The following is a 23,850-nucleotide window of genomic DNA, read 5'->3' on the forward strand; positions in this document are numbered from 1 at the left end:
AAACACCCTCACAGAAGCAGGGGGAGGGGGAGAGGGTTTCGGGGGGACCAGGTAAGGGGAAACCACTTGAAATGTAAATAAAATAAAATAAGCAAGTTCAGTGGCAGTTCGGCAGTTCGTTGACACAGTGTCTCTTGCCTTTCTGTCGCATGCACCACCCTAAAGGTCATTTATTGCTCACTATCTGGGTGCTTACTGTTCTTCCGTGCATGCAGATCTTAAATTCTCTCACTCACACCCCATTTTGTTGGGTTATTGTGTGTTGGGGTGAATAATAATAATCTGAGAGTAGATCAGCTTGAATGAGGACAGGAGTCCGGAGTCACACACGTGGTAGGAACGGTGGCCCTGGAGGCCATTTGCTGAGAGGATCAAGCTGTGAGGGGGCAGAAGGGGGAATTCATGGTGAGGGTAGTGCTGTGAATTTCCCAGTCCTGACTGTCCTTTACAAACTGCTTAGAACGGTGCACCAGCAGCCCCTGGAAGCTGGGACAGGAAGGTTGGGGGTTCAACGCCAGCCTACACTGCTTAGTAGAACCCAGTCTCCAAAGACTGATGGCTGGGGGTGTAGCTCAGTGCAGGTTACCCACCAGGCATCTGCGAAGCTCCATCTGAAGCAGGAAATGCCAGCAGTTAGGTACCTGAAAGCATGTATGTGTGCGTGAATAAAACCCCGATCGCAAGATGAAAAGTGTTATTTATTGTAATATTATTATATTCGCACTGTAACTTATCAGTTTTACTATTAATTTCTTCAAAGTAAATTTGATAAAGAAAACAGTACTACCTGCAGAACCATAACACTCAGAATGTTTTTCCGAAACACTGGACAACTTTCAGAATGAAAATTCCACCAGGGTCATTTAAGAGATGCAGATATTTGCTGTTTGTCATTTGGAAGTATAGGGCTGAGCTTTGACAAAGGATTCTCTCTCTCTCTCTCTCTCTCTCACTCTCTCAACAATTGCTAAATTTTTAAGGTTTCTTAAAACTACAGAGAGATACAGTTTAAGTCAACGGTGTCAGAACGTTAGCCCATAGCAGGCTGCCCTTGAGATCCCACTGTGAACAGTTTTAGGGCTTTTATTGGAAATATTTTCCTCAATTCAATTGAGAACATCCTGCTTCTCAAGAACAAAACTAGAAGCTTGATGTGGTGGTGCACACCTTTAATTCCAGCACTCAGGAGGCAGAGGCAGGCAGACCTCTGAGTTTGAGGACAGCTGGGGCTATATAGTGAGACCTGTATAGAAAAACAAAAGCAAACAAAATTACAGGATCAGAGTTCCAATTGGGGTGTCACATGCCTGCGAGCATGTGTCAGATGGTGTGTGGGGACTTCCGTGTGTCCGTTCTCCATTGCTTATCTTCTGTGTGAGGAATGGAGACAGGGAAGCAGTTAGGGAGCGCTGGGGTGGACAGTGGACGTGCCGAATGGAAAAATACAAGCAGGACACTCCACAGAGGTCAGGCTCCTCCATGGAGTCCTGGGAGCGGGCTTTGCGTTGTTAGTTAACGCGAGGCAAAGTGGCGTTCTTCCTCTTTGCTGCTCCTTCCCTTCTCAGTCCACTCCTCCTTCATTCTTGTTAAACATCAGCGATGGCACATTTAAAGTAAAACAGCGAAATGTGAGTATCTGTGGTGTTTTTGTGGGATGTCCAGAGGCGTGTGCGCAAACCCAGAGCCAGCCCCTGCAGTCTGAACTCAGGGGCTATATTTAGATGGTTGTGTGGATCCTGCAGTTTTTAAATGCTGTAAACATGTTGATGTGGTTATTTTTAGCTTTCACAGACCTTAGTGAACTTCTAAGTTGGCCAATAGAGGCAGTTGTGGCTGTTGCCTGCACCTCAAGTACTCCTCTCTGTCAATGGCTCTGAGTGTCTCCAAGGTTTCCAATGCATTCAGAGCCTATCAGTGTGTAGGCTGTGTAGCATTAACTGCCCAGTGTGCTTGCACGTAGGGCACTGTCTGGTGGGGTTCGCTTTGTCTCTATAAACTGTGTGACTTTGGCCATAGTTTTGATTCCAGTTGAAGATAGACCAAGTGCTGCCACTTGGCCGAAGACCCTAAGGACCACACCCGCTCTCTCATTACACCGGCTGTGGCCTGACCTCCAACACTGTCATGTACACAGGTCCTTGCTGTTGCCGTTACCTTCAGTCCGCTGTGCTCTGTTCCTGCTGGGCAAAGGTTGTGAGGCGGCGGTGTGGTGAAGGGGGCAGTGGAAAGCCCACAGGAAACAGGAAGGCGGGGCTCGGTTTGGGCCTCAGCCTAGAATGGACCCGCTAGTACAAAAGGAGGTAAAAGTCGTCAGCAGCTTTTCTTGATGGCCAGCTCGTGCCGTCTCTGCTGCTTCCATGACTGGAACATCCCTGGAGGAGCCATGCCTGCATCCCAGTCACGCGCTGGGCCTTCCGTGTCTGTGTTAGAGAATTTACTTCCTTCTGTGAAGGGGTTGCTGTCTCCGAGCTCTGCTTTGTCCCTGGTGGTTGTCTTTGATGAGGTCAATTACTTTGTATATTGCAGGAAACAGTACCTGAACAGGTGACTCTAGAGAGCGTGATTTATCTCTCTGGAAGTATTTTCCCCAAGGAAACTCATAATTGCCTCATACCTTTAGCCTGGAAGCCTTACACTGAGTAGTGCACTCAGGAGAAAGTGGCGTTGGGCACCATGCAGACCTACTTCATATTCACACTGTTATGGCAATTTGTTTGGAAATTTGGCTTGCTAATGCTTTCAGTGATTCACAGGAAAGTAATGTTTTGAACTGTGTCCCAATTTTAAATACTATTACTTACTTACTTGTTTTTATGGTATTGTTTGTGCCTGGTGTATCATGTACAGGACCCCTCAGAGTTTAGAAGATGGCATTCCCCTGGAACTACAGTTACAGGTGATTATGAACTGTCATGTAGGTGCTAGGAACTTACCCCAGGTCCTCTGCAGGAACGGCATGTGCACTTGACTTGACTGGACCCACGTCTCCGGCCAGCTATGACCTGGTTCTGCTTTAGTATACATTGTAAACACGCCACAGAAACAAACAAAACAAAACACCTTACAGTAAGTCTGTTTTTTATATCTTGCTGAAAACTCAGAAAAACAAACACACATTTTACCCCACAAGTGAATATTTTGGATTGGGTAGGTGAACAAGAAATGGGATTGAGAAATCCAAGGGCTTTAACAAAAGATAGGGGTTTTTTAATGTTTTTGTGTGTGTGTGTGTGTCTGTGTGTGTGTGTGTGTTTATGTGGAGGCTTGTGCACATGCATGCTGGTACATATGGAGGCTGGAAGAGAAGCAGGAATTACACGTTGTGAGCTGTCTGACATGGGTGCTGAGAATTCAACTCTGGTCCTCTGGAAGATCAATACTCACTCTTGACTCTTCAGCATTTTTCCAGCTAGAAATTCAAAACAAAACAATAATCAAGATTGCTGTTGATGCTCATTAATATTAATTTGATGAGCTTGTTGTTGTTGTTTTGTTGATTTGGGGCTTGTTTAGTTTTGACACAGGGTCCTGTATAGCCCACGCTGATCTTAGATTCACCCTGTAGCTTTGTGTAACCTTTGCTGGGGAGAAGTCTATTGCTGGGGAGAAGATGTGGCCCACCCAAGTCTAGCCGGGTGAGCCAGTGTGCTTCATTAGGGTTACTTACAGGGGCACAGGCAGTTTGCAAGCGGCCACGTGACTATTCCACCAGGAAAAGTCTCTCTTCTTCCCAGCCATGTGGACTGTCAGCCATCTTTGATGAGAGCAGGGCCCTCATGAGCACTTGCCTTCCTCTGTGGCTCGTGTTGCAGTCCCAGGCCTGTGTAGAAGCCTACAGACAGTCACAGCTGCTGAGAACTCTAGAGGATAACTGCATGCCACGGCTAGGAGACCGCATTCTACGGCGCAGAGTTAGACTTTGACTGAGATGCTTCTGTTTGCATATCCCCAATGCTGAGATCACATCATGAGCCAACATGCCAGGTGCTAGGTTCATGCTTCCTAGGCAGCCACCCTAGCAACTGAGTCACACCCCGGCCCAGGACAGATGGACGCTGGGGTATATCGCTACTGCTCTGCAACCCGTCTGACCTTGAATTCACAGAGATCTGTCTGCCTCTGTTTCCAAGTATTGGCATTAAATGTGTGTGACACCACATCAGCACCATTTTTTAAAACTACCAGTTTACATAGGCAAATCTTTTGTTTTCCAAATAACAATGGCAGTAACCCGGGTGGCATGCATTTGTGGTGCCGAGGGTGATCATTGTGGGTCTCGTCCTTTGGAGCTAAGATGCTGTCTTGCACATGAGTTACAGAATTGTCATTTCAGGCTGTAGTGTCCACATGACAGCTGCAGATCACAGCAGCCAAATCTAAGTGAAGTCAGAAAATTAGCTCTCTGTTTGTGACAGTCATTAGTGTTCTGGTTCTGTCGCCACGGTGCCTCTGGCGTGTTTGGGCCTCATGTACCCTTTGGCTCTGGTCAGGTAGATTGCTTGGGTCTCCACCTGAACACTGAATCTACCTCAGCCTTCGAAGCAGTTTTTGACTTTGTTGAGGTAGTTGGTGGTCATTGTTAGACTCTCACCCTCTCCACACTTGGCTAACCTGCTTCCATCCAGGCCGAGCATGCAGACTGATGTTTCAGAAGTTCACTGGACAGTGGGAGCCGGAGTCTGGAGCCAGGCATCAGTCTGCAGTTTTTTGGTTTTTTTTTTTTTTTCCAGTATTCTTCTGTTTGTATTACTAAGCTAAAGTTAGCACAAATGGGACAAGGCTGGAAAATGGTGAGCCTAGTTTGAAAACAGGAAATTTTAGGCTTCTCTGTGTGTGGAGCAGACGGCCGTAATGATAGAGCTGGCAGCGTGGAAATTCCCACGAAGCCTGCTTTTTCCTGATTTTGCTTGAGGAGAGAAGATAATAATGCTTCCTGGAAAACAAGCGAGAATTTTCAAGCACACGGCCTGCTTTTGTCCCTGTTCATGGATAATTTGTTTTTCTCCCTTTCGTTTACACTTGGAGCAGTGTTTTGGAAATTTAGTAGTTTTAATGGAGAAAACAAATCCCTAGGCACGTACTTTATGTTTTCAGATATTTAGACATCTGAGTGTGTGCCCTTTAAGTGGCATAGCCCTTGAGGCACTGAGAGCACTGTGGATGTGGGGCGGGGGAGGGGCGACGGGCCTGTCTATTTTAAGTGTCTCTGGCTTTAGTTGGCTTGTTTGTTTTTAACCCCTGTATCCAGCCTACAAAACCCAGCCTCTGTCTAAGCCGGTTCCTGACTGGGCTGCTTCCAGATGTATCCTGGAATTCTCTATCTGAGAGAACATGAAATTCTCTCACTAACTGCAGAGGAACAAAACGGCATTTACAGGCAGCACAGGCTTTTCCCTTATCTACACCATGCCTGGATATTTTTTTAAAAATGTATTTTCTTTTTCAAAGTCTTTTTACGCATAAACTCAAAATATATAACATTTACATTATAAAGGCGATAAGTGGAAGCTCATAAATGGAAGCGCTAATCCCTGCTACAGACTCACCATGGTTAGCACTGGGATTTACGTGCTTCCATATCTTCTCTCTAACCTTGTGGGCACGCATGCAGACAAGATGATTCCAGACCAGTGCAGCCTCCCTTCCTTTTCCTTCTGTACAACTCTGCAACTTGGGTTTTGTCGTTCTGTGGTTGAGACAAGGTCTCAGCAGTCTAGGCTGGCCTACAATTAACTTGATAATAACCCAAATGACTGAATTCCTATAATCCTCCTGCCTCAGCTTCTCAGGTGCTGGGATCACAGAAAGAGAAGAACCATGCACACACACCCTCCCCTTTTCTTTAGCAGTTATCCTGTGGGCATTTTCAAATATATTTTCCATATTTTTAAAATGGTTTGCATAGTACAGGTATTGCATAACTTAACCATTTTCCTGCCCTCAAGCTTTAACAAAACTCCTGTCTTTAAAACATCCAGTGTTCAGACGAGAGAGATGGCTCAGTGGTTAAGAGCACTGGCTGCTCTTCCAGAGGTCCTGAGTTCAATTCCCAGCAACCACATGGTGGCTCACAGCCATCTGTAATGAGATCTAATGCCCTCTTCTGGTGTGTGTGAAGACAGCTACAGTGTGCTCATATGCATAAAAAATAAATAAATCTTTTTTAAAAAACCAGTGTTCTCAGGCAGACATGGATACACGTTAATCACAGCACTCAGGGTGGAGGCAGGTGGGATTACACAAAGAAATCTCTTGAAAAACAGACAAAGATACTTCAGTGTTCTCACCAGCCTTGGTGGCCAACTCTGCAATCCTGTCACTTGTGAGGCAGACACGGGAGCTATCCTCTACTACATAGCAATTTAGAGGCCAGCCTGAGCTATGTGAAACTCTACTTTAAAAGTCTAAACCCAAACAACAAAAACTCCAGCATCTTCATGACAATTCATAGATTTCCGAGATGATATGTAAAGTTTGCCCACAGAATATCAGGTGTGTGGTACCTTTTATTAGACTTCAAAACAAAATAGGTCCCACTTGGTGCTGTCCCCAACACCTTCCCAGGGGGCAGGTTGAGGAGAGATCTGTGGCCATTTGTATCTTGTCCCCTGAAACTTTGTTAGGTTTTGGTAGCCAGTGAGGATCCCAGAGAATTCTCCCTATCTTCCATGAGCAAGGAACCGTGGATGGGCCCTGTAGGTGCAGGCTACCAAGAGCAGAGGCCCGGAACAGCGCGTGCCGTTACAGGGAAGGGGTGTGGGGGCTTGCTTCGTTTGTTTGTTTGTTGTTTGTTTTGAGATGGGGTTTCTCTATGTATCCTTGGCTGTCTTGGAACTTCCTCTGTAGACCAGGCTAGCCTCCAATTCACAGAGATCCACCTGCCTCTGCCTCCTGAGTGATGCAATTAAGTGTGGGCTGCTACCTCAGGGCTGAGTTAGGGGCTTAAGTGAATGTCTTGACATGGGATTTGAAGGAAGTTGATCATTGGGTTAGGGATGAAGTGTGAGGGTGTGGAGGAGAGAGCCCGGGAGGCAGCCTGGTTTGGGAGATGCAGGCTCGTGTGCCGTCCTGGAACAGGCACTTGGGCTGCGCTAAGTTCCCACCTCTGGTTTCTTTCTCAGACATCTTCTAAGCAAGTTCACTGGCTCTCGGTGGTGATCTTGGTAGGCAGAAAACACTGGATTGTCTGTATCAAGGCTTTCAGGACCTTAATAATTTGTTAATTGTTGTTGCTGATCCAAAGTAATTTAAAAAAAAAAAAAGAAAAGAAAAGAAAAGAATGGCCCTGAGTCAAGTTGGGAAAGTATCTCAGAGGCACTTGGACCCAATGCAGACAGGTCGGCTACCCCAGGCACACCACGTACAGCACATGTGTATATCATGATGGCTGCTGTTCTGAAGGCCTCGCTTCCCTCCAGGTATTTGTAACCACAGAAGGCTCCTAGAACAAGTGTATGGCAGGCATGGTGATTTCCCCTAAAGCTGATCGTAGCATCACTTAGGGTGATTGGGTATGTTCTAGAGACTTGCTAATAGCTTAGCAAGGAATGGTGAGGAGCTAGTCCAGGTGTGAATTCTTATGACGGGACTCCATCTGTCCTTCATGCTAATGTATTCCAGACTGTTAGCCTCGTTGCTGAGAAGCCTATTTTAGATCTTGCCAAAGTGTGACAGGTCTGCCTTGAGCTTAGCATAGCCTAATCTGCTTAAGTGTGGATGTGTTTATACGGAGTTCTTCCCAACTGAGGTTCATCGGCACCTCCCATGTGTGTAGAGGCTGAAAGCCAATTAGTTGAAAATGTACGGATGCTATCGTCTCCTGACAGCTTGAGTAGACTCGGCAGACTGTACTCAGCCCAGTGTCCCTGGATGTGTAGGGCATGTGAGAGCGTCCATATTGTCCTTCAAAAGGTTTACCCGCTTCTTCAGCAGTAGCTAATACAAGCTCCCTTCAGAGCAGGGGGATGGAAAAGGAGGAAAGGTAGAGACAAGGCTTCCCTAATCCCCCCAGGACCACAGTGTGTGACTGGGAAGAACGGGAGGCTGGAGGGTCCCAAGCTAGCCCGAGATGGAGGGCCGAGACGAGTACGGGGTGGCTCGTGTGCTCGGGGGCAGCAAGTGTTGTAGGGACAAAGGCAGAAAAGGAGACAGATCCAAGGGGGATGGGGAGCTTCGAGGAGATACGAGCTGGGTTATTATGAACTTGAGCTCTCTCCCATGTAGAAAGCAGACAGACCGGTATAAGGATTGTATTTCTAAAGCTTCAGTAATATTCATATTCACTGAAGTTGGTACTACATTGATTAGTGGGCTTGAAACTCAAGTGATTGTTATATGTAAGACATGATGACCACACCATAGGTTGTTATGTAATTTTTCTCAGCTTACCTTATGGATACTATTTCATTATCCATACATCATGGAAGTCTAATAGTCTAAATGGTTTTTCATAAGATTTTTATTTAACATTGATCTGAGCATTTGCTTTTGAAGGTTTCAAGGAAACTCATCTGCTTTGTCTGTTACTCAAGCAAGCCTGGAAGGCAGTGTACAGCTGTCTCTGGGGCTCCCGAGACAGCGGGGTAAAAATAGGACAAACTTTAAGAATCCCAGATATTCTCAGATAACAAAGACTGATTTATTCAGGCCCTTTTTGTGCTCGGACAAAACAGAGAAGCCTTTGTGCTGTGATTAGCAAGGGTGCTGATGACAGATCTCCTGTCAGCATCAGGCTTTATTCTGTGACTAAATGGTGCTTTGTCCCACCACCCAGAGAACCTTTGTATATGCCTTGTTAAAGTGTGAGTTTATGTAATTGCTTTTGTTTTCCCGTTTCATTGGTGCCAGATTCAATGAGAGTGACTCATTTTGTGACCGAGACAAACATTCACATTGGGACCATGTTAAAAATAAACAAACAAGTGGCAGGTGCTGCCTGCAGAGGTCCTGTGTCTCCCTGCTGCTGTTTCCTGTCTCAGAGTTCAGGTCTCAGGTAGTAGCTACTACTCAGCTACCATGGTCGCTGGTCCACTGTGCCCCAGGCAGTTTCTAAAGGCCTTTTGGATGTTGGTGACAGGAAGATCCAAATGAGGAAATCTGGTTAAATGGGATATAGAAAGTGATCCTTATGGTGTCTCAAAGGCACACAGGAAGACTACGAACACAGTCTCTTCTGCTTCTGTAGTTTTCCCACCACACAGCAGTGGCTTAGAGCAGTTCTTTTGCACATGGTTTTCACACATGTGCCCCGTTCAGGGGCTCTTTTCCTCACAGAGATGTCTGGAAAGCACTGATGAGGTTTTAATGAGACCATGGAGTGTACTTACTGCTCCCCAAACTGTACAACTTCACTTCCTTTGGGAGCTCTGGAGGTAGCCAAGGGAGGAAGGGCCTAGAAGGTTGGGAAGGAAAACACGATGGCATTTTGGAAGGAGAACACACGAAGAGCTTGGCCTCCCTGAGACAGAAGACAGAAGTGATAGTTGATGAGAATGTAAGGGGAGCAGAGGAAAGCCCGCTTGAAGGATTGCAGGCAGAGCAAGGTTGCAGAAGAGATGTTCACTTGAGAAAGTACTGACCACGCGAGCATTGGCCCTTGAATTAGATTCCCCAGAACCCGTGCAAAACAAAACAAAACAAAACAAAACCTGGGCATGGAGGGGTGTGCTTAAAAGCCCAGTGCCAGAAAAGTTCACAGAGGCAGAGCATTGGGGCTCACAGACCAGCCAGCCTTAGCAAGCTACAGACCAGAGAAAGCAAGACAAGATCAGGGTTGAGCTCCACCCTCTCCATGGGGGCGCGCGCGCGCGCGCGCTCGTGTGCACACACACACACACTCACACATCCCTCTATAACGGTTAGGTGGACTGAGCACCCCCCTCACCTCACCCCCCCCCCCGGCGGCGGTGGGTTGGTTTGGTACGGGGCTGATGACCCTGCACAGCACAGCAGCCCCCAAGGCCCTCACTCACCAACATGGCATCTAGAAGGTGACACCTGTACTACTGAGCCGGAGCCACTCGGAGGATGGAGGAATTGTGTTCAATGAATTATGTAGTAAGGCATTTCAGAAAGATTTCCCTGCAAGCCATTAAAGTTTTAAAAGTCATTTCTGTATTTAAAGACAGAATGTTGTCAATCTGTGTGGGTGGGGGTGGCACTAACCAGAGAGAGGCTCCTCTGAAGGCCTTGCATAAGTAATACTGTTTTTGGACTTCTACTTCTCCATTGCTGTATAAGCTTAATATTTGTAGATTCCTTTATAGGTCTGAGGGCAGAGCTGTTTATTTGAATTAAATAAACGGGTTTTTGTAATACAGTGCTACATTCCTGTGTGTCTGTAACCTTGTGCCTCCCCAGTCCTTAGAACATCAGCAGAACTCCATGCCACGGTCTTCTGGCCACCTTCTTTACTTCTTTGAGGGGGATGGGACAGAGCGCTGGGTCCTCTGTCACTGCCTTTGGCACTTTCCTAGTACCTCCATCCTAATCTAAATATAAAATTTGGTCAGTATGTAGGTTAAACCCAAAATATGTGCTAGAGAAATGGATTTTATGTAATTGTGGCAAATTTGTGATACTCAGAAGTTCTGGAGCACTTGTCGTGTTGCTTCTGCTGGCATTAGACAATAGATACTCTCTGATGAGCACACATCTCTAGGTGTTGATGAAGACACAGGAGGTCTTGTGTTTGGCTTCATTTGCTGTACCATGAGAGGACTGAGACAAGATACTACAACTTTTGTCCAGACAGTACATTCATAAAATTAGCTTAATAAATGTGTTCCACCTCAAAATATTTTGACTGACAGCAAGTGTGTGTTTTGCTTGTTTTTAGGCGTGGAAGAGAAGGTGGTTTGTGTTGCGTAGTGGCCGTTTGACCGGAGACCCTGATGTCTTAGAGTATTACAAAAACGATCACGCCAAGAAGCCCATCCGGATTATTGATTTAAATTTGTGTCAGCAAGTTGATGCTGGTTTGACATTCAACAAAAAGGAGTTTGAAAACAGCTACATCTTTGACATCAACACCATCGACCGGATTTTCTACTTGGTGGCAGATAGTGAGGAAGACATGAACAAGTGGGTCCGTTGTATCTGTGACATCTGTGGATTCAATCCCACAGAAGAAGGTAGGTCCAAGGTTTCGTTTGGTTTAAATATTTTTTATTAAATATTTTATTATATGTGTACGGGCATTTGCCTGTGTGTATGTCTGTGCACCACATGCATGCAGTGCCTGTGGAGACTAGATGAGAGGGCGGATCCCCTGGGACTGAAGTTACAGCTGGTTCTGAGTGACATGTGGGAGCTGGGAATTGAACCAGCGTCCTTCCAGCACTAATCCATTTCTCTAGACCCAGAGTTTAAGGTTTTGTTATTGAGTTAGTGCAATCATTTCCCCCTTTTTGGGGGGGTTGTAGTTTTAGAGATGTAACAAAATTGTTATTTCAGTTATATGCATCAATATTTTGCTTTTACAATAGGAATTTGACAATCAGAGCAGGCACTGAACGCTTCAGGCAGTTTAGAGAGAAGTGCTACAGGTTTTGAAAGACTTACCTGCTATGGACCAGTCTAAATAACTGTCTTCGTGAGAATGTGCGGTGGGGAGTGGTGCGTGCGTGACACAAGCAAGTGTCGGGAGTCAGTCTGGGCGGCAAGTGCTTTAACCTGCCGAGCCGCCTTGCCTTCCGCCATGCATAGGCTGTGACATACAGGGTGGCTTTGCTCTTCCTGCCTCCCCACAGCCCTCCCCCTTCCTCTCCCCCCCATCCTCCTCTCCACAGCTTTCAAACCCTTGAGCTTTCCTGTCACACGCCTCCCTTTTGACTCCTTCCCCACGCCACACATGGCCCTTCTACTTTCATGAAAAGGACACCTTTGAAATGGCTGCAAGTGAGATAAATGTACTAAGTACTTTTTTATTTCAACACTTAATTAAAAGTTTTCCTTGACTTTTGGATATCAGGATCTGTTGGTCATGGTGTTAGTTTTTGCTTTACAAACTAGCTTACCAGGGCTAACTAGCCCAAGATAAAACTCGAAAGTGGCAGGGACATTTTTAGTAGCAGAACTCCAAAGTCTTTAAAAATGGGTGACCAATATATTTGGGCACTTTGTGTCTTCATAATCAAATATGAAGGGTAGAAGATCGTGAGCTAATTATAAATCATTGTTCAGATATGGAATTGTGACTTGTGAGCTGGATACCAGAACAGCTTTGTTAATCAAAAATCCTTTGTATTTGGTCCTTAAACAACCAATCCCTTGTAATTTCAATCTCCCCGGTACTTCCTACAGTTCTTATACAGATAAGAACTATATCTAAGCAATGGCTTTTACATCAGCCATTCCTCGTGCATTTGTAGTGTGTGCCTTCACTGTCTCTCAAGACGGATGTGCACTCTAAGCAGAGCAGAGCTTTGGAGCAGTCGTCCCCACCGTTTTCTGTGCTAGAGTGAAAGCTGGGTGTTTGTGCACCATGTGGGTGCAGCCCCAGCAGAGGTCAGAAGGCATCAGATTCCCATGGACCTGGAATTACAGACAGGGCTTTTGCTGGTTTTTAATGTGTGCAGGTATTTTGCTGCATGTATTTATGTGTGTCACATGCACGCCTGGTGCCCGAGGAGGCCAGAAGAGGATGCTGGGATCCCAGGACTAGAGTTAAGACGGTTGTGAGCTAGGCCCTCTGGAAGAACAGCTCTTTCTTGACCACTGGGCCACCTCTCCAGCCCCTCTGTCACCAGTTTTCTATGCTCTTGCACCCATCAATCCCTCATAACTAACCCCTAAAGAGCAGTGGGCCCCTTGGCCTTTCTTAGGTCTGTCCCCTCAGGCCTGTGCGCTCCATTTCAAAGACTGAATGTGCACTGTTTTGTCTCATCAGTTGGTTGATATCTTGAGATACTTTTTTACTATTTGCGTTTCAAGCCAGATGTGGGAGTCTGCTTGGACAGCACTGTCTGAGAAAATAAGTCTCCTGATCCCTTTGAGAGTAACTAATTTTCCCCTCAAAACAAAAGGAAAGGGGAAAAATCTGACCTGTGTTTTGATTCCAGGAACCTCTCAAAATATCATTCCCATGTTATTTCCGCTGCCCCAGGTGACCACTGCTATTATTGAATACTCGGAATGCTGGCAGGCTCTCCTGTTTTTAAATTCTAGCCCACTGAACTGTGTGTGCTTCCTACTAAGGTTTTTCTTTCGTGGATTTGGGGATAGAAATGGGGTTCTTTTGTTTTTCTTGGAAATGTGCAGATTGACTTTTTATTTAGGTTTGGGCTCACCAAGGTGGAAGCTGTTACATTTGCTAAACAAGCACTAGGACGCCCAGCCAGGGCTGCAGGAAGCTCACTGGCATCTAGCAAAACCTCTGGGCTAATTTTAGGGCATGAGCTTAGCAAGCGACCTGAATTGCTTTTCTCAAAGCATCCAGATCATAGCAGTTCAAATTTTAAAAATGCGGTTCTCCATTTCATGTTCGTGCCTTTAGTAAGATAAACTGATAATTAAAAAACTATATAGGCTGAGGCTGTACCTCAGCAGTGTGCTTAGCTCGGGATTTAGTCCTCAGAGCGGCGTAAACGCAACATAATGGTACACGCTGTACATGCCAGCACTTGAGAGATAGCAGCAGCAGGATCAGAAGTTCAAGGTCATACAAACATAGAAGACCATTTCTCAGAGGTGGAGAGAAAGTAGGGGTTGGATGGGTATGAGGATGTCACCTTTTCTATAAAGCAGTGTTAACGAAAGACTTCTACATTTCTTTACTGAGTCTGGAGAGAGGGCTCAGGTTAAGATCACTGGCTGCTCTTCCAGAAGACCCCGGGCTCAATTACCAACAGTCACATAGCAACTTAAAACTGTAACTCCAGTTCTGGGGACCCAGTACCCTTGTCTGATTTCTGTAGGCACCAGGCAGGTGCACAGACATACATACAAACAAGGAAAAAGACAAAACAAAAACAAACAAACAAAAACCCACCCTTCACATAAACTAATAAGTAAAAATTACTTTAAGATTTGTTTTCTTTGTACTTTTTTTTCTTTTTTTTAAATGAGACAGGTTTGAAACAGATTCTCTTGCCTCTGTCTCCTGGGTGCTGGAATTTAAGCTATGCATCACCACGCCCAGCTCTCTTTACTGTTTTAATTAAAACATTCATTATTACTATTTTATTAAAACATGCATTATTACCGTTAATGTAGGCATAGATTGTCGGTGCATTGCTTAAAGGCTTTCTGTGTCTACAGTTGTATACGGATACACATAACTGCTTTAAAGTCCTAGTCATAGCTCAGATTAAGAATTTCAGGATTCACATTGCAGCAAAGAGTCTTTTTTCTAGAGAAATCCACCTCAGAGTAGATAGAGTAGATTTGGGGTAATTTTCTTTTGTTTTGTTTTTAAGATTAACTCATTTATTTTATGTATGTGAGTCCACTGTCACTCTCTCTTCAGACACACCAGAAGAGGGCATCAGATCCCATTACAGATGGTTCAGATGGTTGTGAGCCACCAGGTTGCTGGGAAATAAACTCAGGAGCAGTGGGTGCCATCTCTCCAGCGGGGTAGTTTTAACTTTTGTCCCCATTCATGAATTTTGCCTGTTTTAAATCCTGTATGAGACCTTGAGTCTGGCTTACCTCCTCCATAAAAGTCACCGTGTTGAAAAGTCACCTGTGGTGACTTGTTTTCCCATACAGAACTCCATCCTGTCACTCATACGCTGTGGGTCTATTTGAATATTGGTAGATGGACATTTCAGTTGTTCTACAAAGGCGTGACCATTCTTACGTGTCTATTTAAAACAAACAAACATAAAAGATCCTTTTTTTAGTGTGGTGTATGTGTGTGCAGAGGTGTTCGGAGGTCTTGGGTCTGGGATCCCTGCTAGGTAGTTGGAAGCTGCCAAGCGTGGATGTCAGGGATGGAACTCAGTTCCTCGCCAGAGCTGTCTCTCCAGCCCGCTACGTGGTCTGTGTCTTCTGATAGACATTAGCTCTTAATTCTTGTGGATACCATACCTGTGAGTAGAACTGCTACCTCATACGATACATGCTAGCATTTTGTACCAACTGTTGTCCTAACAACAGTGTGTGACATAGTTAGCCCGTATTGTTCGTGACATTGGTATTGGTCGGAGGTGTTAGTCTCTGCCTTCCCAGTAGCTGTGAGGCGGCAAGTTCATGATTTATTTTGTGTTTTTTGTTTGTTTATTTTTGTTTTTGTTTTGTTTTGTTTTTGAAAAGCAGTTCAGCCAGAAAGAGTATCTCTTCTGTTTGGCTTTCTTGCAAAATTTTAGTTGTAATTCAGGAGGTCTCCAGCAATAGGGCCCAAGTTCATAGAGATCTAAAGAACCCTGTGACTTCCAGGCCACCAGCGCTCTGGATAAGAACAGTGGCATTTGTCAGCATCCCCAAAGGATTAAAAAGCTCCGCGAAGGGTTTCGAAATGTGTGGGATAGGAGCTTAGAAAGTGAAGGCGGTTGCACATGCGGTCAGGGTCTTGCCTGGTTGATTAGCAGTGGAGGCGGCAGCAGCTACTACTGCAGAGTCTACTTTCATTAGATTGATAGACCTTTAAAAATTCATATATTTATGTGTGGAGAGGGAGAGGGAGGGGAAGGGAGGAAGTGAGAGGAAAGGAGGAGGGAGGGAGGGCTGTGATAGCTTGTGGGGGGTCAGGACACCTGCAGAAGTTAGATCTGTCCTCTACCACGTGGGTCCACGGGACTGATCTAAGGTAGTCAAGCTGGCAGCAAACATCTTTACCCGCTGAGCCATCTCACTGGCTCCGTAACGTTTCTTATCATATGTTATTTATGATAGGTTTGATAAGACCATTCAGGTGCATAATGTTTTTGAACGTATTCACCACCACACAAGACACCTCTTTTCTCTTGCCTCCTATTCTCTCTTTTTTTTTTGAAAAGCATGTTCTTTTCTGATAAAATATTTCTGATAAAATAGAGATATATAGAAAAACATGTTAAATTTGACAATTTTCATGGAAAATTGAAGAGTAAAGTGGTAGACATAAAAAACATTGCTAAATTACTTGAAAAGGGAAATAGAAACATTTTATGATAGAATTGAAAATTTAAGTGGAAAATATTTCTGATAAAATTGTAGAAAAATGTAGAAAAACATATTAAAATTGAAGATTATCATGGAAAATTTTATATAGACATAATAATGGTAGGCATAAAAGTATTCCTAAGTTGATTGAAAGTGGAATTATAAACATTTTCTGATAAAGGTAAAGATTTACATGGAAAATATTTCTGATGAAATTGAAGAAATATATAGAAAAATATGTTAAACTTTAAGATTATCTTGGAAAATTATACAAATAAAATAGTAGGTATAAAAATAATTCTAAGTTGATTGAAAGTGGAATTATAAACATTTTCAGGTAAAATTAAAGATTTACATGGAAAATATCTCTAAAATTCAAGAAATATATAGAAAAACATGTTAAAATTAACTATTTCATGGAAAGTTATACAGATAAAATAGTAGACATAATAAACCTTTCTAAATTAATTGAAGGTGGAATTAAAAACGTTTTGTGATACAATGAGAGATTTACATGGAAAACATTTCTGATAAAATAGAAGAAATATATAGAAAAACATGTTAAAATTGAAGATTATCATGAAAAATCATGCAGATAAAATGGTAGACATAAAAATTACTAAATGAATTGAAAGAGGAATTACCAACATTTTATGATAAAATTGAAGATTTACATGAAAAATATTTCTGTTAGTCTATGTCTTTTTATTAGGGACTTGAGCCCATTGATGTTCAGAGATATTAAGGAATAGTGATTGTTGCTTCCTGTTATTTTTGATGTTATTTTTATGTTCGTGTGGGTATCTTCTTTTGGGTTTGTTGGAAGATTATTTTCTTGCTTTTTCTAGGGTATAGCTTCCCTCCTTGTGTTGGTGTTTTCCATCTATTAGCCTTTGTAAGGCTAGATTTGTGGACAGATATTTTGTAAATTTAGTTTTATCATGGAATATCTTGGATTCTCCATCTATGATGATTGAGAGTTTTGCTGGGTATAGTAGCCTGGGCTGGCATTTGTGTTCTCTTAGGGTCTGCATGAGATCTGCCCAGGATCTTCTAGCTTTCATTATCTCTGGTAAGAAGTCTGGTGTAATTCTGGTAGGTCTGCCTTTATAAGTTACTTGACCTTTTTCCCTTACTACTTTTAATATTCTTTCTTTGTTTAGTCCATTTGGTGTTTTGATTAGTATGTGACTGGAGGACTTTCTGTTCTGGTCCAGTCTGTTTGGAGTTCTGTAGGCTTTTTGTATGTTCACGGGCATCTCTTTCTTTAGGTTAGGGAAGTGTTCTTCTACAATTTTGCTGAAGACATTTACTGGGCCTTTAAGATGTAAATCCTCGCTTTCGTCTATACCTATAATCCTTAGGTTTGGTCTTTTCATTGTGTCCTGGATTTCCTGGATGTTTTAGGTTACCAGCTTTATGCATTTTGCATTTCTTTGACTATTGAGTCAATGTTTTCTATGGTATCTTCAGCACCTGAGATTCTTTCTTCTATCTCTTGTATTCTGTTGTTGATGCTTGCATCTATGACCCCTGAATTCTTTCCAAGGTTTCTATCTCCAGAGATTTCTCACTTTGTGATTTCTTTATTGTTTCTACTTCCACTTTTAGATCCTGGATGGTTTTGTTCAGTTCCTTCACTTGATTGTTTGTGTTTTCCAATAATTCTTTAAGGGATTTTTGTGTTTCCTCTTTAAGAACTTCTGCCTGTTGACCCATGTTCTCCTGTATTTCTTTAAGGGATTTTTGTGTTTCCTCTTTAACGGCTTTTACCTATTGTCCTGTGTTCTGTATTTGTTTAAGGGAACTATTTAAGTCCTTCTTGAAGCCCTCTATCAGCATCAGCTTCCTTTTCTTGTGTGTTGGGGTATCCAGGACTTGCTGTGGTGGGAGAACTGGGTTCTGACATTGACAAGAAGCCTTGGTTTCTGCTGGTAGGGTTCTTGTGCTTGCCTTTCACCGTCTGGTTATCTCTGGTGCTAGTTGGTCTTGCTGTCTCTGGCTGAAGCTTGTCCCTCCTGTGGGCCTGTAAGCCTGTGTCTGTACTCCTAGGAGACCAAATTTCTTCTGGCAGGGTCTGTGCACAGAAGGCTGTGGAGCGGCCGGGCTTTCTGGTACAAAAAATCCTTGCCTCCTCTTCTTTCGGATCCCATACATTTGCCTTCGTATATCACAGGAAGGATGACATACCTACATAGGATAAATGACATACCTACATAAACGGATCCCTAGGGTGGGCGGGGGTCCCAGGAGCCAGTTCATTCATGGGTCTGCTCATCATCTCCCCTCCGCACTGAAGGCTTGCCTGCTGGAAGGCCTGTCATTAGCTTATTAGCTTTCTAAGTAAGTTTCAATTAGGAGTTTCCTCCGGTGGCTAGGCCTTTAATGGATGCTAATTATACTCTTGATGCATTCTGAGTTAAGAATTGAAAAATGGTTTTACATGTGTGAGCTAACCTTGAACCAGTGCTTGTTTCTTAGAAGATACTTAGAGAGAGCAATAAGTCAGAAATCAAAACAAGGCTGTGAACAGAATGATCTATACCACTGGGCTTGTCCCCCAGAATAGTCCCAGGCCTGTAAGGCCAAGCAGAAGTCTATTTTGGACCAGTATTGTCTCTAGCAGAAATCTTAGAGACTATTTAGGCACAATTCAAAAATTTTTTAAATTTACATTATTTGTGCTTGCTTGTGTTCATGTGTGCCACAGTGCAGGTCAGAACAATGCTCTTCTCTCCTTAGTTCTGGAGAATGCGCTCAAGTCACCAGGCTCTGTGGTGCGTACCCTGGCCTGCCGAGCTGTCTCACTAGCTCTGCACAGTAGATTTTTATATTCAGTACTAGGTAGACGGAACTCGAGACGGAGTGCTGACGATGGCTCGTTTTTCTGGACTAACACGGTGGCACGATCTGTACCCTTTTAAAGCCACTGTATGCCACTGTCATTGGGATGTTAGGGGTACCTACTGCTTCTGCCTCCCACTCCATGAACTTGCTTGGGATTATAGTGGAATTTTTACTTCAGCTCTTGCTTCTTGAAGACATAGGTGAGGCCTGACATGCTCGTAAGCACAGCATTTTTTTAATAGGCCCTGCTAAGTCCCGGGCCTGTGTTCAAGAGACTCCACTGTCTTTCTCACTCACGGGTAGGAAAACTGGTCAGGGAGTGTGAGTCTCTGCCAGGGTAATTTTTTTTCCCCCATGAGAATTCCCTAATTTATTTATTTTATTGCTGTCAGATTTAACAAAACAAACAAATTTTTAAAAAAACCCACAAGACAAAACCCACTAAAGGAAAGTGTATCTATGAAAACTATCATCACTGAAAGTGTCGGAAAGAGGTACGGGCGTTCTACAATTCACTGAGCGGCTATGTGTCTGCAGTGAACTGAGAACTGAGCACTGAGCTTGGTTGACTGAACCATGCCTGTAGCTGGAGAGCTCACTAGAAGCAGGCGGCACACACTTGGGAGAGAGTGTGAAGATGTAGTAACTGCTTCCCATTTCCCCTGCCAGTGCAGGCTGTAGTTCTCTTGAGCTCATCTCTGAATAGTAAATATTTTTCATGGTTCTCTTAAGTCCAAAAGGATTTAGTTTGAATCATTATTTAATCTGCAGCATTTGAAATCCTCTGAAGCTAAGTCCCTGTATTAGCAACCGAATCTCGAGTTGAACACATCGTGTGGGCAGCTTACCTCCCTTTATAATCAATCTCTCCTAGACACAGCAACAAGAACCTAAGAGTACCCACTGAAATTCCGACATTATGTAGTAGAAACGGTCCCAAATGGATTGTCTGCTTCCATTTTCCTTAAGTAAGAATTAACTTCTAGCAAAGGGTGCTAGATCATATTAGATAAATCAATTTTAATAACCATTTCATGGAAATTCATAAATTAAAAGTTAGAACTCCTCTCAGTTTAAGCAGACCAAATTCTCTAAATCAAGGAGATTCTCAGACCTCATTAGCATAGAGCAGGGCTCCGAGAGATCTCAAGCAAGCAATCCGAGGCTGCACATGTAGCCAAACGGGGCTGAAGATATTCAGGAGCCTCAAGCTTCCCAAGTAAGATATTCCCTGGACATTCTTGTCTAAGAGGAAGCATTATAAACTTTGCTGTTGTGAACATGTGAATGAGGTAAATACACAAAACCTCAGAAGTGTGCAGATTGCTCTAAGAATCCAGAGGAGGGTAAATTAGACTGGTGTTCAATCAGAGTTGATGCGCCATCTGCCCTTTCATACCTTTTAGCATGCTTAACGTATTTTATTATTTAAAAATGTGCATTTCACCACCCTTCTCTGTTCTGCTCTTAATGACATTTCTAGCCAGAATAACAGATCATAGTTTGTCAGAGCCGTTAAAATTATACTTGGTCATGTCAGAAGCTACAGGGGGCTTTGATTTCTAGATGTACAACTTGTTTTCTAGCTGTAACCTTTTGCACGGTTTATGCATTTTCTTTTATCTTTTTGGAACACGCTTGAGGACATTTTCTCACTCCATGCCCACCTCTCCCTGACAGATCTGCAAATGGGCAGGTGTCTGTCGTTCTAAGCTCAGCCAGGGGTGCTGAGGATGAGCCCTGCGCTCTCCTGCACTCTAATGGAGAGGCTTTCCCAATAGCCCAGGCACCACTGAAGAGCAGGCCTAGGGATTCTTAGCAGTACGGTGGCCATCAAGTCTGTCAGCGTAAATATGTCTCCTTGCAAGGCTGGCATGACCTAGGAAATGGTTCCTCATTGGGGTGGGGGAGGGGGTCAGAACAACAAAAAAACTGTTTCTCAGGGCTGGAGAGAGGACATAGTGGTAATGGTTGAGAGTACTAGCTGTTCTTGCAGAAGACCCAGGTTCTATTCCCAGCCCCTGTATAGTAAGTAATTCCAGTCTCACGCCCTCTTCTGACCTCTGAGAGCACCAAGTACACACATAGTAAACAGACTTATTTACAGGCCAAGTACCTATGCACATTAAATTGCATTAACATTAAAAATGTTTTCTACTAAGATCATAGGACGTTCTTATTTTAATTTAAGTAGTTTCAAAACTAAGTATTTTTCAGAGTTACATTAGTGTGGCCTCCCTGGGTGTAGGTATAGGTTTGTGTGTTTGCACCTGTGTGTATGCATGTGGAGGCCAGGAGTTGGTATCAGGTGCGCTTCTTTATCTCTGTCCTTTTGAGTCAGAGTCACTCTCATGTGTCTGAAACTTATCAAGAGGATTAGATTAGGTGGCCAGTGAGCCTTAGGGGTCTACTTGGCTTTTCTTGTGTTTGGGTGATCCCAGCTCAGTTCTTCATGCTTATATGACACAGGCGCTTTGTCAACTGGGTATCTCCTCAGACCCAACCTTGACTTCTTTCAGACCCCTGAACTAAAGGAAAGACTGTCCTTCAGATGTCCTTGACAAGAGCTAATTAGCATATAGCTATGGCTGTTCAGGTAGTATTGCTTATTTAGTTCAGAGATGCCATCTTGCTCTTTTGCCAAGATTGGCCTTGAACTGCTAAGGTGAGCAGTTTGCCACCTTGGCCTCAGAATACCTGGCATAGCAGGCGTACACCCGTAGCCTCAGGCAGTGTTTCTTTTTTTTTTTCAACTAACACCGCCATCATTGATTCTGGTTATGTGTCTTAAAACAATCTATCTCTAGACTTTCAAAGTAGCTTAGTCTAAGAACAACAGAATCTTCAGCTGTGATAGACTAAAGTTTAAACTTGATTACAGATCCTGTGAAGCCGCTGACCAGCTCCTCACAAGCACCTGTCGATTCACCTTTCGCTATGAATACAGCACCAGTCTCCACCCAGGTGGAAGCATCTTCAGTCCCACTACCTCCTCCTTACCAGCTCATCAGCCTCCCACCACACCCAAACACTCTGGGCCTCCAGGAAGATCCACAAGACTACCTCTTGCTGATCAACTGTCAAAGCAAGAAGCCTGAACCTACCAGGTACATGGTACATGCTATCGTGTGTGTGTGTGTGTGTGTGTGTGTGTGTGTGTGTGTGTGTGTGTGCGTGCGCGCGCGCGTACATTTAAAGGCCTTTAGTTTGTTTAAGCTGTAAAGCTTACATGGCACCTTCTCTATAGGCTGACACTTCGGATTTGCACTGCAGGTTTATAATCCTTTGTTAATGATTTCTGTTACGTGGGAGGTCTTCGGTTGTTGACACTTTCTCCCATCATGGTGGATCACAGTTGTGCCTACAAGGCTGACTTGGAAAGTCTTTGTTAGAGACTCACAGTGTTACTTGCTTGACAGATGTCACTGATTTGTAAATGGTGACCTTGCTCCATTTTTTATGTGATTGTAAACCAGCCAAGGGTCATCTTTTATTTCTGGAGAAGGTGAGGAGTACCTACTGCTAGAAGATTTTGAAAGCAAAGCGATTCCATTGCAGTGAGTTCACTTTTTTTTTTTTTTTTTGGATCTGTGTGAGAAACGAATTATACAGGTAAAATCCCATATGGCAAATCCTAGAGGCTAGGCAGAGCAGGAGGCAATGACATTTCAGGAAATCAAACACGCTGCTACAAGCTGTGACCTTTCCAAACCTTCCTCCCCAGTTGTGGGGCAGTGCTGACTTCAGGCCGTGACTCACAACTTAAAATAAAGATGTGAGGAGCGTATGCCTGACCCACAGGCCCAGAAAGCCTTTTCCAGATGCTTGCTGGAGGGTCATCACCCCCTTATACACACACACACACACACACACACACTATGTGTGTGCTAAGCTTGAATATATTTTAACTTGATCATCTCTGGCATTTTATATTGAAAAGTTAAAAGGCATAAAGTGGCAGAGGAGATCAAATGACAGCTACTTTATTATTTGAAGAAGCAACAGGAAAATGAAGATCAATAAACAAACTAGTGTCCACTGCCGTGACCATTGGTGACAGCACCGCCAACTGGAATATTTTTCACTGTGTGAAAACGGCAATGACTCACAAGGAAGATTTATAAAATATGGTGTTAAGGAATTAAGCTTTATTGTTTCTATAACAAAAAGGTTTCTTTTCTTTGGTTAAGAAATGATTATTAATTAGAATAAGATTACAGAGTAGTTGATTAAAAAATGTATATAGAATTTAAAACTCCCAGAAATGGTTTCTATGAACCATTCCCAGGGGTAGCGGAAGGAGCCAGGGCGCAGTCCATGGTGGTTTGGTCTGTTTGTTATAATGGTATTTTACCTGTCAGAGCAAGAAAATCATGTAAGTCAGCACTAGTTAATACTCTCAAACCCTAACTCGACTGTGCGTGTTTGCCGTGAGCACTGAGGATCAGGCTTGTATGCTTGCAGCCTGTGCGTCTAACTGATGCTTTCCTCTAGGGAGACTCACTGTTGCTTGATGGTGTGGTTGTTTTGTTTTGTTTTGTTTTTAATAATCCAACTGATCAGTGATAGTGTTTGATGTATTTCTCTTATGACAGTGTCTTGTGTTGATTTTACTATTACTGCCACAAGAGAGATTGTTCTCAAAGTTACTGAGTAGATAGATACTCAGCTTCAGTGAATTAAATAACCAGTATCTATGAAGTCCCCAGCACATGCCCCTAGTAGGTTAGGTGCTGTGAGGATACAAACGGGTTACATAGGACATAGTCCCCTGAGATCCAGACCCTGAGACATCTCAAAGTAAACCTTCTCTAGAGGCCAGATAAAATAAGCATACAGTATTTATATAAGTGGGCCTAGAGGGAGGTTGCGCACATGCTCTTGTATGCCAGGACTCTCAGCTCATACATACGCCCC

At 43.7% G+C, this 23,850-nt stretch overlaps 1 protein-coding gene across 3 annotated transcripts in view; it reads left to right on the plus strand.

Annotated features, from left to right (window-relative positions):
- The window catches only part of Gab1 (GRB2 associated binding protein 1), a 111,540-nt gene that overhangs the window by 65,277 nt on the left and 22,413 nt on the right, over positions 1–23,850 (plus strand). For all 3 annotated transcript variants that reach the window (XM_052166373.1, XM_052166374.1, XM_052166375.1), the window contains exons 2-3: positions 10,838–11,132; positions 21,815–22,040. In XM_052166373.1, coding sequence (XP_052022333.1) covers positions 10,838–11,132; positions 21,815–22,040 — 521 coding nt within the window. The remainder of the gene's footprint in view (positions 1–10,837; positions 11,133–21,814; positions 22,041–23,850) is intronic.

The sequence above is a fragment of the Apodemus sylvaticus genome, chromosome 21 (assembly GCF_947179515.1).
Source record: "Apodemus sylvaticus chromosome 21, mApoSyl1.1, whole genome shotgun sequence".
NCBI classification, from domain to species: Eukaryota; Metazoa; Chordata; class Mammalia; order Rodentia; family Muridae; genus Apodemus; species Apodemus sylvaticus.